At 41.6% G+C, this 16,979-nt stretch overlaps 1 protein-coding gene across 1 annotated transcript; it reads left to right on the forward strand.

Annotated features, from left to right (window-relative positions):
• Window positions 1–1,951: 1,951 nt before the first annotated feature.
• On the forward strand, window positions 1,952–14,658 carry LOC310776633 (uncharacterized protein; the record flags this gene model as incomplete). The annotated part of the gene is made up of 2 exons (XM_083636807.1): window positions 1,952–3,639; window positions 12,669–14,658. The coding sequence occupies 2 exons, from the start codon at window positions 1,952–1,954 to the stop codon at window positions 14,338–14,340; spliced, it is 3,360 nt and encodes a 1,119-aa protein (XP_083492933.1). The 3' UTR covers window positions 14,341–14,658.
• Window positions 14,659–16,979: the final 2,321 nt, after the last annotated feature.

Here is a 16,979-nt window from a genome sequence, read left to right on the forward strand (position 1 = left end):
CAACAACACTGAACTGGTTATGGTTTAAAGAGGCCCTATAGGGTTCAACCCTCATGTGGCAACGTGACGTCACCTCTGGTTCCGGAAGAGTATTCCCCCGCTCTTTTTTTACTTTGCGAAAAATACTTATCTAAAGAGTTAGCCAACCAGCCCGCTAAATAATTGTGACTATAAAACATTTGATTCAGAGAATCAACATTGAAAAAACAGAATAAAAAAGTGCTGGGTATAATGGGGCCTCTTCTCCTTCCTCTATTTGCTTCTCATCATCCTCAGGATATTATGACACACACTGCCTGCCTGCATGCACAGATAGCACATGGACACTGTACATACTACATACACATTACACACACACACACACACACAGTCTCAAGAGTCTCCATATCGTGGTTTAAGTTGGCTAGGTCTCTCAGAGACCTAACCAACCACCCTGGCACACAACCAGGCAGGCAGTGAGACAAATCAACCCAGAAAGTGTCTGACTGTGTCTCTTAATGGTCACCCCACAGAGAGTATCTAAACTCACACATTGTACTTTATTTAGATATTCCGCCTACAGAGACTAAAGTATTTGTAACATCTGTACAGCTTATTAGTTGACATTCAACAATTCAACTGTTTCACATTGTCAGTAGATGTTGATTTGATAGCTTATCAGTTGAGATTCAACAACAGGTTCTGTTTGTGTCCAACTAAACAGTTGAATGTCAATAAGCTGTATATGAAAACATAAACTGTTGTGTGGTCTATATAGTTCTTATATTTACTGTATATATTTTTAGCTGTAATATTTTCTGCTGTTTCTGATCCACTGCCTGGGCCTTAATAGAGCAGCAGTAGAAGTCTCCTCTTTATTATAACTAAACTAGTGCAGTGCCCGTTCAAAACATGTGTGTTTGGAACCTGCTCCATTCCATAAAGCAGGTTGAGTCTAACCCTGAGCTCTGACTTGATTAATCCTGAGACAGGAAACTCAAGAGTTTTCGGTTCCAGAACAGCTGATCTGAATTAGTTTAATGAACACTGAGTATGTTCATTGTTCACTCTGATTTAAGCACGTGCATGGTGAATGAAAAAAGACTTCACATTGTTCAACGAGACTTTTTTCTCTCTCACTGGCCCACTTGGCCAGTAGATCAGAGTTTTATTGGCCCGTTGTATCTTTTCACTGGCCCGGCAGCAGAAAAAAATGAAGATAATTATTTTTTTCCATAGTTTTAGTGATTTATTATACATAATATTTACAACGGTGAAGTTCCCTTTAGATTTGGTTGTTTTCCTTTAGTTATGGATATGTAATGTTAAACAAAATATAAAATTTGGCACATATTGGATCAATAAATGAATGTGGTATACAGTAGGTTTCTCCATATTTTGTGTAATATGAGGGAGAAGACAGAATTTGTGGATGGATGATGAGAGTATGGATGACCATAATAAACTTAATGGCCTGCAAATGCTAACAGAGTAATTATTGCTGTTTCTCACTCACTCACTCACTCACTCACTCACATGACTCACACACACACACACACACACACACACACACACACACACACACACACACACACACACACACACACACACACACACACACACACACACACACACACACACACACACACACACACACACACACACACACACACACACACACAGCCTCTTCCAAATCGCTCCTCTTCCTGGAATCCAGCAAAGCTTGATAACCCCTCCCTCTTCTTCCTGGACCCAAACACAGCCCACAGTCTTGTTTCCTGTTCCCTCCCCTTTCACAGATCTGCCAGTTTAAAGATGGGTGTAAACAGCATGTTGTGAAGTGACAGAGCTAACCAGCCCATTCACTGCAAATCAGCAACATGAAGAACAGAGGTTTGGCTTGGATCAGAGCCCAACTTCTTTCTGTTGAGAGCAAGTGAAACTATCTGACACACGGTTACTGATAAGTGAAATGGCGCAGCAAGGAATCCAGCTGAACGGAGCAAAATTCTGCTGTTCGATCTGTCTGGATCTACTGAAGGATCCGGTGACTATTCCCTGTGGGCACAGCTACTGCATGAGCTGTATTCAAAGCTGCTGGGATGAAGAGGATCAGAAGAAAATCCACAGCTGCCCGCAGTGCAGACAGACCTTCACACCAAGGCCTGTCCTGGTGAAAAACACCATGTTAGCAGAGGTGGTGGAGGACCTGAGGAAGACAGGACTCCAAGCTGCTCCACCTGATCGCTGCTATGCTGGACCTGGAGATGTGGCCTGTGATGTCTGCACTGGGAGGAAGCTGAAAGCCCTCAAGTCCTGCATGATGTGTCTGGTCTCTTACTGTGAGCAGCACCTCCAGCCTCACTATGATGTAGCTACATTAAAGAAACACAAGCTGGTGGAAGCCACGGTGAAGCTTCAGGAGAACATCTGCTCTCGTCATGAGGAGGTGATGAAGATGTTCTGCCGTACTGATCAGCAGTGTATCTGTTATCTCTGCTCCATGGAGGAACATAAGGGACACGACAAAGTCTCAGCTGCAGCAGAATGGACTGAGAGGCAGAAAGAGCTCGGGGTGACTCGGCAGAAAATCCAGCAGAGAATCCAGGTCAGAGAGAAAGACGTGAATGTGCTTCAACAGGATGTGAAGGCTATCAATCTCTCTGCTGATAAAGCAGTGGAGCACAGTGAGAAGATCTTCACTGAGCTGGTCCGTCTCATTGAGAAGAGAAGCTCTGAGGTGAAGCAGCAGATCAGATCCCAGCAGAAAGAGGAAGTGAGTCAGGCCGAAGAACTTCAGGAGCAGCTGAAGCAGGACATCTCTGAGCTGAGGAGGACAGACGCTGAGCTGGAGCAGCTCTCACACACAGAGGATCACATCCACTTTCTACACAGTTACCCCTCGCTGTCATGTCTCAGTCAATCTACAGACTCACCCAGCACCAATATCCGTCCTCTGCGCTACTTTGAGGATGTGACTGCAGCTGTGTCAGAGGCCAGAGAGAAACTACAGGACGTTCTTACTGAGGAATGGACTAAGATCTCACTGACAGTGACTGACGTGGATGTTTTACTGTCACCACCAAGAGAACCCAAGACCAGAGCTGACTTCTTACAATATTCAAGTCAGATCACACTGGATCCAAACACAGCCTACATAAATGTGTTATTATCTGAGGGGAACAGAAAAGCAACACTCGTGAGGGAAGCACAGTCATATTCTAGTCACCCAGACAGATTCATTACCCGGGCGCAGGTCCTGAGTAGAGAGGGTCTGACTGGACGTTGTTACTGGGAGGTGGAGTGGAGTGTGGAGAGAGGTTCAACAGCAGTCGCATATAAAGATATTAGCAGAACAGGTAATGAAAGTCAATTTGGATACAATGACAAGTCTTGGGCATTACAGTTTGACAACAACAGTTATCAATTCATACATAACAATGTCAAAACTGCCATCTCAGGCCCTCAGGCCTCCAGAGTAGGAGTGTACCTGGATCACAGAGCAGGTGTTCTGTCCTTCTACAGCGTCTCTGAAAGCATGACTCTCCTTCACAGAGTCCAGACCACCTTCACTCAGCCTCTCCATCCTGGATTTAGCTTAATATATTATAGTTTTTGGCTTAATGATTATGGAGACTGTGCTGAGTTGTGTGAGCTCAAGTAAACAGGAAGTTGTTAAAGCAGCAACATGTGACCTTTGCTCACATGCTGTGGTGTTTCTGCACTCAAGGTCAAGGTCAATTTTATTGTCAATTCCACTGTATATACATGACATACAAGGATTGAAATTGCATTGCTCGTCATATCCACGGTGCAAGAAAATATACATTTAAATACATAAAACCCCCCTATACACGAATTAAAAACCGATGACATAAACATCATGTCTAATACCTATAAGTATAAAATGTGGACAAATTAAAAAAGTGCAAAAACTGCCGCAGTGCAAATTTAGTTTTTTTTTTTTTTTTTTTTTTATACTTTATTGCAAGATTTCAGTTTGTTTTTTACATAGATTTACATTAACTGTTTATACTTCTACGTAACATACTTACAATATTTTATGTATTTTTTATGTGAGAAAAGAAAAAGGACAATAATATACAACAGCCATGGTAATTGTATTGAAAAAAAACCCCCAGCAACAAATACTTTAAAAAAAAAAGAGAGAAAAAAAAGAGAAAAAAAAAAAAAAAAAAAAAACTTGCATGCCTACTCACATACACACAGTCACTCACACACATGCTTCCACACACAAAGAAAAGAGAGAAGGAGAGAAAAAAAAAAAAAAACACAGACACAACACACACACATACACACACACACGTACATATGTACATACATACACACACACACACTCACACACACACACGCCCCTTAACTCTTCAGTAATTCCTCGGCACAGAAAAACTTCATTTTCAGGTGTGTTCCGTATAGTTAATCCATTTATTCCATCGTTTCAAGTACTCTACCTCTAAGTTTTGGATTCTATAAGTTATTTTTTCCATTTCTAGAATGTTGTTTATATTTGACTTCCATTTATTAAAGACGGGTGGAGTAGGTTTTAACCAATTCCTTGTTATCTGCTTCATGGCTACGATTCTAAGTATTCTATAAAGATATCTATCTATTTCTAATGTGAGTTCAGGTGGTGGTATTCCTAAAATGATATGTTTTGGTTCAAATGCCTTTTTAGTTTGGAAAATGTTTGTAAGACAGGTTATAATTAATTGCCAGAAAGTTTTCAGTGATGGACAAAAAAAGAAAACATGTGAATGGTTTGCACTCTTTTCACCACAATTTCTCCAGCAATCTGGTTTAATAGATGCTGTAAACTTGGACTGTATTATTGGTGTGATAAAGAACCTTGTATATATTTTCCACGAAAACTCCCTCCAAAACTTAGAGTTCGTTGTTTTATGTATTGTTTTGTATATGTTTTGCCATTCTTCTTCTTTTAAACATAAGCCTAGTTCTGCATTCCATTTAGTCCTTATTGTGTCTTCTTGTATTTCATTATTTTCTTCTAGCATTTGATATATTTTGGAGAGGATATTGTTAGTGTCTACATTATAGTTCTTTATCATAAACCTTGTTAAAGCATGCTGTTCTTGATTGCCTTCTCTATTTTGGAAATTACTGATATAGCTCCTAAGTTGTAGATATTTATAAAAGTTTGACTGGGCTAAAATAAATTTATTTGATATTGCTTCAAAGGAAATTATATCATTTTTAATTAACATTTGCGAGAATATTTGTAAACCTTTTGATGACCAGAGTTTCAATATATTGTCAATTTTATTCGGTTTAAATTGAGGATCCCAAGCCATTCAAATTGAGTTGATTCTTATGACCTATTTAAGAAGTCCATTTAAAAGTCATACTGAAAGTGCATGAGTGATCAGATATCCTGGTCATTGTCCAGAGGCTGTGGGTGTATGAGGCACAGAAAGGGAGGGGAGGGCTGGAAGGGAATTCAGCTTCCTCACGGCCTGGTGGATGAAGCTGTTCCCCAGCCTGCTAGTCCTGTCTGCCCGAAGGCTTCTCATTCTCCTCCCAGACGGCAGGAGGCTGAAGAAGCAGTGTGAGGGGTGGGTGGGGTCGCGCACAGCGCTGACTGCCTTGCGGACCAGGCGGGTGTCATAGATGTCCTGGAGAGAGGGGAGGGGGGCCCCAATGATCCTCTCCGCTGCTTTCACCACGCGCTGCAGGGATTTCCGACAGGCTGCAGTGCAGCTACCATACCACACGGTTATGCAGCTGGTGAGGATGCTCTCGGTGACGCCGCGATAGAAGGAGCGCATGATGGATGGTGCACTGCACTTCCCAGAGATCACGTGTCAATCAAACAGTGTGGGCGGGACTATGACACATTTTTCCTTTAATTTTCTGTTCATGAAGTTTGAGTTTTCTTGGTCTTTCCTTTTCTTTGTGTTATATGAGTCAGTGACAGAGTATCTAAACTCACACATTGTACTTTATTTAGATAGTCCGCCTACAGAGACTCTAAGGTATTTGTAACATCTCTACAGCTTATTAGTTGACATTCATCAATTCAACTGTTTCACATTGTCAGTAGATGTTGATTTAATAGCTTATTAGTTGAGATTCAACAACAGATTATGTTTGTGTCCAATTAAACAGTTGAATGTCAATAAGCTGTATATGAAAACATAAACTGTTGTGTGGTCTATATAGTTCTTATATTTACTGTAGCCTACATATTTTTTAGCTGTAATATTTTCTGCTATTTCTGATCCACTGCCTGGGCCTTAATAGAGCAGCAGTAGAAGTCTCCTCTTTATTATAACTGAACTAGTGCAGTGCCCGTTCAAAACATGTGTGTTTGGAACCTGCTCCATTCCATAAAGCAGGTTGAGTCTAACCCTGAGCTCTGACTTGATTAAGCCTGAGATAAGAAACTCAGAGTTTTGGGTTCCAGAACAGCTGATCTGAATTAGTTTAATGAACACTGAGTATGTTCATTGTTCACTCTGATTTAAGCACGTGCATGGTGAATGAAAAAAGACTTCACATTGTTCAACGAGACTTTTTTCTCTCTCACTTGGCCAGTAGATCAGAGTTTTACTGGCCCCTTGTATCTTTTCACTGGCCCGGCAGCAGAAAAAAATTAAGATAATTATTTTTTCCATAGTTTTAGTGATTTATTATACATAATATTTACAACGGTGAAGTTCCCTTTAGATTTGGTTGTTTTCCTTTAGTTATGGATATGTAACATTAATCAAAATGTAAAATTTGGCACATATTGGATCAATAAATGAATAATAATAATAATAATAATAATAATAATAATAATAATAATAATAATAATAATACATTTATCTTATATAGCGCTTTTCTAAATACTCAAAGTCGCTTTACAGAAAACACAGAAATAAATACTTTAATTTGAAACATTCATGAAAGGTGGGGACAGTAGGTAGAGTGGACTGAGGTTAGGAGGAGAAGGCGAGGTTGAAGAGGTGGGTCTTGAGGGCCTGTTTGAAGGATGTTATGGACTTAGATTGACGGATGTGGATGGGGAGAGTGTTCCAGAGGGTGTGTGCGGCAACTGAGAAGGCCCTGTCACAATGTGGTATACACAGTAGGTTTCTCCATATTTTGTGTAATATGAGGGAGAAGACAGAATTTGTGGATGGATGATGAGAGTATGGATGACCATAATAAACTCAATGGCCTGCAAATGCTAACAGACTAATTATTGCTGTTTCTCACTCACTCACTCACATGACTCTCTCTCTCACACACACACACACACACACACACACACACACACACACACACACACACACACACACACACACACACACACACACACACACACACACACACAAAAACACTTGTGTCTCTCTCTTGCTCTACCTTTGACATGTCACAATAGTGATATATTGGATCTCACGTCCACCTCGGTTCTTCTTTAGAAGAGTGAACACCTTTTCATAGGCAGTAAAGGGCTGCTCACTCTTTAAGGTGTGATAGGCTGTGTTAAAAGTTTAAACATTTTCAGCTCATGAACATAAGGTGTGGTAGGGGCACTCTGTCATTTTGAAGCAGACAGACACAGCAGCAGACAGATTTCTTCATGTGCTCTGTCGACTAGCTAAAGTTACCATAAAATGTTTTATGGCTAATCGTGGTTCTCAACTGCTCAATGACCCACATTTTTCCTGAGTCATTAAGTCACGACCCAATTTTATTTATTTTTATTTTTTTCCCTATATGCATTTTAAACAAGTTGAAACTGGTGATGCTCATCAAGTTTCAAGAATCTAAATGGAACAGTATGAAATATGAAATCAAAAGGCAGACTAACTGGTGATGCTCTTTTCTGAATGCTCTAGGTCTCTAGTTTGTGGTTGTAAAGTTTCATGAGGCTGTGATTATCCAAGAGGTCACAAGAGGTAATTTTATACAGTGAGGTCAAGTTTTGAAAAATGGTCTCACTACAATGAAATGGTTACTATGGAGACTAACATCATCACACATGAAGACAATTAGGCTCATTGAATCCACAAGAGTCTCAGCTTTCCAGTCATACTTAACTTATGCAATTCCAAGACTGTTTAAGGACCCCAGTATGCAGACATTTTCAAACAGAAAAGGCAAAAAAATAACACTAAATAATGCATGCAAAAAACTGCATGTTTTTGCCAAAACTGGCATGGAATTAGCATAAGGTGGGCATGTCTGTAAAGGGGAGACTCATGGGTACCCATAGAAACCATTCTCGTTCAGATATCTTGAGGTGAGAGGTCAAGGGGACCCCTTTGAAAATGATCATGCCAGTTTTTGTTTTGCCAAAATTTAGCCTAAACTTGGAGTGTTATTGCACCCCCTTACTGACAAGCTAGCATGACATTTTGATAAAGATGGATGTCTTAGATCTTCTAGTTTCAGGGGATATCAGTATCTTCACTCTAGCTTTAAAAACGAGCCTGCTACAGCCTCTGAAAGACAATTATATCTGATACAGCCTCTGAAAGACAGTCATATCTGCTACAGCCTCTGAAAGACAGTCATATCTGCTACAGCCTCTGAAAGACAGTCAAATCCTGCTACAGCCTCTGAAAGACAGTCATATCTGCTACAGCCTCTGAAAGACAGTCATATCTGCTACAGCCTCTGAAAGACAGTCATATCTGCTACAGCCTCTGAAAGACAGTCATATCTGATACAGCCTCTGAAAGACAGTCATATCTGCTACAGCCTCTGAAAGACAGTCATATCTGCTACAGCCTCTGAAAGACAGTCATATCTGCTACATCCTCTGAAAGAAAGTCATATCAGCTACAGCCTCTGAAAGACAGTCATATCTGCTACAGCCTCTGAAAGACAATTATATCTGATACAGCCTCTGAAAGACAGTCATATCTGATACAGCCTCTGAAAGACAGTCATATCAGCTACAGCCTCTGAAAGACAGTCATATCTGCTACAGCCTCTGAAAGACAGTCATATCTGCTACAGCCTCTGAAAGACAGTCATATCTGCTACAGCCTCTGAAAGACAGTCATATCTGCTACAGCCTCTGAAAGACAGCCATATCTGCTACAGCTTCTGAAAGACAATTATATCTGCTACAGCCTCTGAAAGACAGTCATATCTGCTACAGCCTCTGAAAGACAATTATATCTGATACAGCCTCTGAAAGACAGTCATATCTGCTACAGCCTCTGAAAGACAGTAATATCTGCTACAGCCTCTGAAAGACAGTCATATCTGATACAGCCTCTGAAAGACTGCTACAGCCTCTGAAAGACAGTCATATCTGCTACAGCCTCTGAAAGACAGTCATATCTGCTACAGCCTCTGAAAGACAGTCATATCTGCTACAGCCTCTGAAAGACAGTCATATCTGCTACAGCCTCTGAAAGACAGTCATATCTGCTACAGCCTCTGAAAGACAGTCATATCTGCTACAGCCTCTGAAAGACAGTCATATCTGATACAGCCTCTGAAAGACAGTCATATCTGCTACAGCCTCTGAAAGACAGTCATATCTGCTACAGCCTCTGAAAGACAGTCATATCTGCTACATCCTCTGAAAGAAAGTCATATCAGCTACAGCCTCTGAAAGACAGTCATATCTGCTACAGCCTCTGAAAGACAATTATATCTGATACAGCCTCTGAAAGACAGTCATATCTGATACAGCCTCTGAAAGACAGTCATATCAGCTACAGCCTCTGAAAGACAGTCATATCTGCTACAGCCTCTGAAAGACAGTCATATCTGCTACAGCCTCTGAAAGACAGTCATATCTGCTACAGCCTCTGAAAGACAGTCATATCTGCTACAGCCTCTGAAAGACAGTCATATCTGCTACAGCTTCTGAAAGACAATTATATCTGCTACAGCCTCTGAAAGACAGTCATATCTGCTACAGCCTCTGAAAGACAATTATATCTGATACAGCCTCTGAAAGACAGTCATATCTGCTACAGCCTCTGAAAGACAGTAATATCTGCTACAGCCTCTGAAAGACAGTCATATCTGATACAGCCTCTGAAAGACTGCTACAGCCTCTGAAAGACAGTCATATCTGCTACAGCCTCTGAAAGACAGTCATATCTGCTACAGCCTCTGAAAGACAGTCATATCTGCTACAGCCTCTGAAAGACAGTCATATCTGCTACAGCCTCTGAAAGACAGTCATATCTGCTACAGCCTCTGAAAGACAGTCATATCTGCTACAGCCTCTGAAAGACAGTCATATCTGCTACAGCCTCTGAAAGACAGTCATATCAGCCGCGGACACCGGCATCCTCAAGAAGTAGAACTTTTTTCCATGCACACATCCATGACCCACTCAAAACGGCCCCACTTTTGGGTCGCAACCCACCAGTTGAGAACCGCTGGTTGAGATAATAAAAGTTATAGTCTTATGGCAGTAAATGTTGGCAGTTCTGTCAGCTACTCATTCTAACATGAAGACTTGTAAAACTTGATAAATCATTAATATCTTTGAGTAGATGAAGGTAAGATGATAACAGCATGATAGTAAGCCTCAGCTCAGTAACACTGAATGGACTTTATTGGAAAAACGATGAGGAATCACAGAACAAAGTGAACTGTAGTTTCAGAGACAGGTGTTAAATAGTTTAGATGTAACACATTTTAACATCTGTAATATTGCTTTTAATGTTCATCTTACTGTAATGTTACTTTCTTTTCCTGTTTATATTGGAAGGCAGGCAGGCACGCACGCACGCACGCACGCACGCGCGCGCGCGCGCGCGCGCACGCACGCACGCACGCACGCACGCACGCACGCACACACACACACACACACACACACACACACACACACACACACACACACACACACACACACACACACACACACACACACACACACACACACACACACACACACACACACACAGCGGCCCAATTCCAATCCGCCCCCTAAAGACTCAAGCCCTGCACCCTCACTCCCTTTAATGGCCGCCATCTGAAAGTGGTTGAGTCATCAAGTGTGGAAGGGATCCACATTGGATAAATAGGAGGATTGGGACAGCAGAGCCCTTTGCACTGATGTTGACTCTGGCAGGTTTGGGGCTCGCTATATATTGTTTATTGTCAAGGCGTTTGAGGGATAGACTCCCTGATGAGTCTGTTCTCATCCAGGCTCTGGCTCTACAGAGTGGACAACAGGTAATTTAAAAATAAATGTAGCCTATACTGCAAAATCTGCAATCTGCAACATGTGGAATTATAATTAAAATAAGCGTAATACATGTCACCCAACATTATACACAATGTCAATACTGTACAATACAGATTCGGTAAAACTATTTATCATTCATAGTTCAATACAAAAGTTGTGGATTGCAATTGTAATAGAAATGATCGATGATTATTCTAGCATTGTGTAAAATAACTACTTGCATTCCTCTGATATAATATTTTTGTCTAATCTGACATCCCTATTAATGTAATGTTTCATTGTCAATTAAGGCATTCCAGAGCACTCGCAAACACCGCGTTGGTTTCGCGCGTGTGTTCTTTTATTTTTTTAACAGATATTTGCAGCCTTCCCCGTTTTATACGTCACAACGCTATGCATTGTGGGCAATTCCCTTTGCGTAAGTGGCCACCGCTGCTCCGGTAAGGGGGCAGAAAGGGCTCACTCCGATCCCTCGTTCACTTTGTGATTTCACCGTGGGACATCACATAGACATATATAAGGCTAGATGGCTTAAGGCGGAGTCACCAGCGTCTGAAGCGCTGCCATCTTGCTACGGCAGGCTTTCTGGTACGTTCTATGGTAGCTGTTGGAGGGTGCACAGACAAAAATACTCATAACTCGCTGAAATCTTGACGGATTTACAAACGGTTTGGTTTATTACAAGCATATTCCGTTCCCGAGATATGGCAACAACAAAAAAACACACACTAAAAACACTATTTTTTTGATGGGCTCCAAATTACACCAAAATTAAACCGAAGCATCTATGCCATGAGAGGGGTTCAGGCACAAAGTTTGATGCAGTTTCATCCATTTCCCTAGGAGTTATGATCATCTGATGTGATAATACTAACCCAACAACAGATGCTCATAGCTCCTAGCAAAATGGATGAAACTGCATGAAACTAGGTGCGTGAATTCATCTCATGATGATGATGCTGCAGTTTAAGTTTGGTGTAATTTGGAGCCAAAAATAATAATAAAATGTTAGCGTTTTTTTAACCCATAAATATATATAAAGCTGTGGTGCCGTAGCAAGATGGCCACCATGCGACGACGTCGCTCTCCATTGACCGGCAGCGCGGGTAAGCCATCTAGCCTTTATATATGTCTATTTAGCCCTCGCTCCCTTCACGTGAACGCGCCTAAGGGGGTGAGTCAGTAAGGGGACGAATTGGAATTGGGCCAGCCTCTTCAAAACCGCTCCTCTTCCTGGAATCCAGCAAAGCTTGATAACCCCTCCCTCTTCTTCCTGGACCCAAACACAGCCCACAGTCTTGTTTCCTGTTCCCTCCCCTTTCACAGATCTGCCAGTTTAAAGATGGGTGTAAACAGCATGTTGTGAAGTGACAGAGCTGACCAGCCCATTCACTGCAGATCAGCAACATGAAGAACAGAGGTTTGGCTTGGATCAGAGCCCAACTTCTTTCTGTTGACAGCAAGTGAAACTATCTGACACACGGTTACCGAGAAGTGAAATGGCGCAGCAAGGAATCCAGCTGGACGGAGCAAAATTCTGCTGTTCGATCTGTCTGGATCTACTGAAGGATCCGGTGACTATTCCCTGTGGGCACAGCTACTGCATGAGCTGTATTCAAAGCTGCTGGGATGAAGAGGATCAGAAGAAAATCCACAGCTGCCCACAGTGCAGACAGACCTTCACACCAAGGCCTGTCCTGGTGAAAAACACCATGTTAGCAGAGTTGGTGGAGGACCTGAGGAAGACAGGACTCCAAGCTGCTCCTCCTGATCGCTGCTATGCTGGACCTGGAGACGTGGCATGTGATGTCTGCACTGGGAGGAAGCTGAAAGCCCTCAAGTCCTGTCTGGTGTGTCTGACCTCTTACTGTGAGCAGCACCTCCAGCCTCACTATGATGTAGCTACATTAAAGAAACACAAGCTGGTGGAAGCCACAGTGAAGCTTCAGGAGAACATCTGCTCTCGTCATGATGAGGTGATGAAGATGTTCTGCCGTACTGATCAGCAGTGTATCTGTTATCTCTGCTCCATGGACGAACATAAGGGACACGACAAAGTCTCAGCTGCAACAGAAACGACTGAGAGGCAGAAAGAGCTCGGGGTGAGTCGGCAGAAAATCCAGCAGAGAATCCAGGACAGAGAGAAAGACGTGAATGTGCTTCAACAGGATGTGAAGGCTATCAATCTCTCTGCTGATAAAGCAGTGGAGCACAGTGAGAAGATCTTCACTGAGCTGGTCCGTCTCATTGAGAAGAGAAGCTCTGAGGTGAAGCAGCAGATCAGATCCCAGCAGAAAGAGGAAGTGAGTCGGGCCGAAGAACTTCAGGAGCAGCTGAAGCAGGACATCTCTGAGCTGAGGAGGACAGACGCTGAGCTGGAGCAGCTCTCACACACAGAGGATCACATCCACTTTCTACACAGTTACCCTTCGCTGTCACGTCTCAGTCAATCAGACTCACCCAGGATCAATATCTGTCCTCTGCGCTACTTTGAGGATGCAATTGTGGCTGTGTCAGAGGCCAGAGAGAAACTACAGGACGTTCTTACAGAGGAATGGACTAAGATCTCACTGACAGTGACGAAAGTGGATGTTTTACTGCCACAACCAGAGCCCAAGACCAGAGCTGACTTCTTACAATATTCAACTCAGATCACACTGGATCCAAACACAGCACACATACAGGTGTTATTATCTGAGGGGAACAGAAAAGCAACATGTGATGTGTATAAAGCACAGTCATATCCTACTCACCCAGACAGATTCATTAACCGGGCGCAGGTCCTGAGTAGAGAGGGTCTGACTGGACGTTGTTACTGGGAGGTGGAGTGGAGCATCAAGAGTGGTTCAACAGCAGTCGCATATAAAGATATTAGCAGAAAAGTTAATGAAAATGAATTTGGAACCAATGACAAGTCTTGGGCATTACAGTATGACAACCAGGGTTATCAATTCATACAAAACAATGTCAAAACTGCCATCTCAGGCCCTCAGGCCTCCAGAGTAGGAGTGTACCTGGATCACAGAGCAGGTGTTCTGTCCTTCTACAGCATCTCTGAAAGCATGACTCTCCTTCACAGAGTCCAGACCACCTTCACTCAGCCTCTCCATCCTGGATTTTGTTTTTTTTATCATGGAGCCAGTGCTGAGTTGTGTGAGCTCAAGTAAACAGGAAGTTGTTAAAGCAGCAACATGTGACCTTTGTTTGTCTCCATCTTTGCTGCTCAGAGCCTCATTGCTGTGGTGTTTCTGCACTGCACTTCCCAGAGATCACCTGTCAATCAAACAGTGTGGGCGGGACTATGACACATTTTTCCTTTAATTTTCTGTTCATGAAGTTTGAGTTTTCTTGGTCTTTCCTTTTCTTTGTGTTCTGAGTCAGTGACAGAGAGTATCTAAACTCACACATTTTAGCTAACACTTTTCTTTGTGTTATATGAGTCAGTGACAAAGTATATAAACTCACACATTTTAACCTTATTTAGATAGTCCGCCTACAGAGACTCTAAGGTATTTGTAACATCTCTACAGCTTGACATTCATCAATTCAACTGTTTCACATTGTCAGTAGATGTTGATTTAATAGCTTATTAGTTGAGATTCAACAACAGATTCTGTTTGTGTCCAATTAAACAGTTGAATGTCAATAAGCTGTATATGAAAACATAAACTTGTGTGGTCTATATAGTTCTAATATTTACTGTATATATATTTTTTGCTGTAATATTTTCTGCTGTTTCTGATCAACTGCCTGGGCCTTAATAGAGCAGCAGTAGAAGTCTCCTCTTTATTATAACTGAACTAGTGCAGTGCCCGTTCAAAACATGTGTGTTTGGAACCTGCTTCATTCCATAAAGCAGGTTGAGTCTAAACCTGAGCTCTGACTTGATTAACCCTGAGATAGGAAACTCAAGAGTTTTTGGTTCCAGAACAGCTGATCTGAATTAGTTTAATGAACACAGAGTATGTTCATTGTTCACTCTGATTTAAGCACGTGCATGGTGAATGAAAAAAGACTTCACATTGTTCAACCTGACTTTTTTCTGTCTCACTGGCCCACTTGGCCTGTAGACCAGAGTTTTACTGGCCCCTTGTATATTTTCAAATTAAGATAATTATTTGTTTCCATAATTTTAGTGATTTATTATACATAATATTTACAACGGTGAAATCCCCTTTAGATTTGGTTGTTTTCCTTTAGTTATGGATATGTAACGTTATGCAAAATATAAAATTTGGCACATATTGAATCAATAAATGAATGTGGTATACAGTAGGTTTCTCCATATTTTGTGTAATATGACTCACCTTGTTTACAGTAGTGACAAGGCATTACACAGGAAGTCAAATGGTTAAATAAGATTGCTTTATGTGAGGGAGAGCAGGGCATGTGGTCACACTTTTCACTCATTGGTGTATTTCTCACTAGTGTTTTACTCTTACTACTGAGAAACAATATTTTTCTGGAACACTTTATAATAACTGTACACTATGAAACACTATTCAATATACTGATGCGGACATTCCTTTCTTCCAGCACCAGTTTTTCCAACTGGTGGAGGGACATGTGGGGATGTTACAATAGGGCTCCCAACCCTATATTTTTGACTAAATGTTCCATACGTTTATGGACAATTAGAGGGTTATTGTGCTTTTGGCTTTAATTGAGTGCACCTGCACTGTAAATCCTGTGTTAGGTGAGTTTTGGCTTTGAGTTTTCAAGTGGCTGTGCTGTAAGTCCTGTTGAGATGCAGGTGAGTGTATGTCTTAGTTATTATTCTGGCCTTAATTGTGCTTATGTGCGCTGTGAGGGGCCCGTTTATGCATCCAGGCCCAGGGGCCTGTCATGTCATAATCCGCCTCTATGACTACACAGGACGAATAGGACACACCTCTTTATATTGGATTTTAGTGCTTCTTGGAGTCACTGGGTCACATTACATCAAAGCTATTGGGGGAAATAATGATAATATTTTTTATTTAAATATTTATGTAAAATAAATAAATTACACATTAGCAATCAAAATAAGTGTCCTATATCAATTTAGTATCATTTTTACCAGAAGATGGTGCCATAACATGTAAAGGAAGCCTAGATACCTGTGCAGGTGACACATAATGTGATGACTTGATTGATGCTGATGTGATTATCCTATTTGCCTTTTTCACCTCAGCTATTTTGTGTCCAAAAGGAAGGAAGTAACACAGGTGCAACCAACACATTAACGAGGGCCCGGCACTGGAACACCTAAATGGATTGGAAGTTGAAAACCCTCATTAATGTTTTGCTTGCATTGCACCTGTGTTACTTCTTGCCTTTTAGATACAAAATGGCTTCTTGTGAAAAGGGTAAATAAATAGCAGTGGTTCTCAAACGATTTTGGCTTCAGTACCCCCTTTCCCTGGTTTCTGAATCAAGTAAGGTACGCCCTTTACCTGACATTTTGCTTAGAAAACTGCAAGAGAAAACTATAGCATTATGATGCAATGAATGAATGATTGATAACCCACCTTTTGAAGAATATAACACTATAAAATAAGACATGGAGTGAAAGAGTTGCAATTAGTGCCTCCTGAGCAGATTTATTTGAAGTTTTCATTTATTTTCATGATTTAGTCTTAAATTTTTCCATGTTCCCCTTTCTCTCAAATACCCCCTGTAGTACCTCCACGTACCGCTAGGGGTACGCGTACCCCAGTTTGGGAACCACAGTCCTGTATGTTGCTACTAACTCATTATTCTTGTTTGGCCCCCTGATGAAGACTCGGGTCGAAACGTTGGGCTTTCACTCAACACAATGTTGTTG

This window comes from Poromitra crassiceps (assembly GCF_964638095.1).
Source record: "Poromitra crassiceps genome assembly, chromosome: 5".
Taxonomy (NCBI): domain Eukaryota; kingdom Metazoa; phylum Chordata; class Actinopteri; order Beryciformes; family Melamphaidae; genus Poromitra; species Poromitra crassiceps.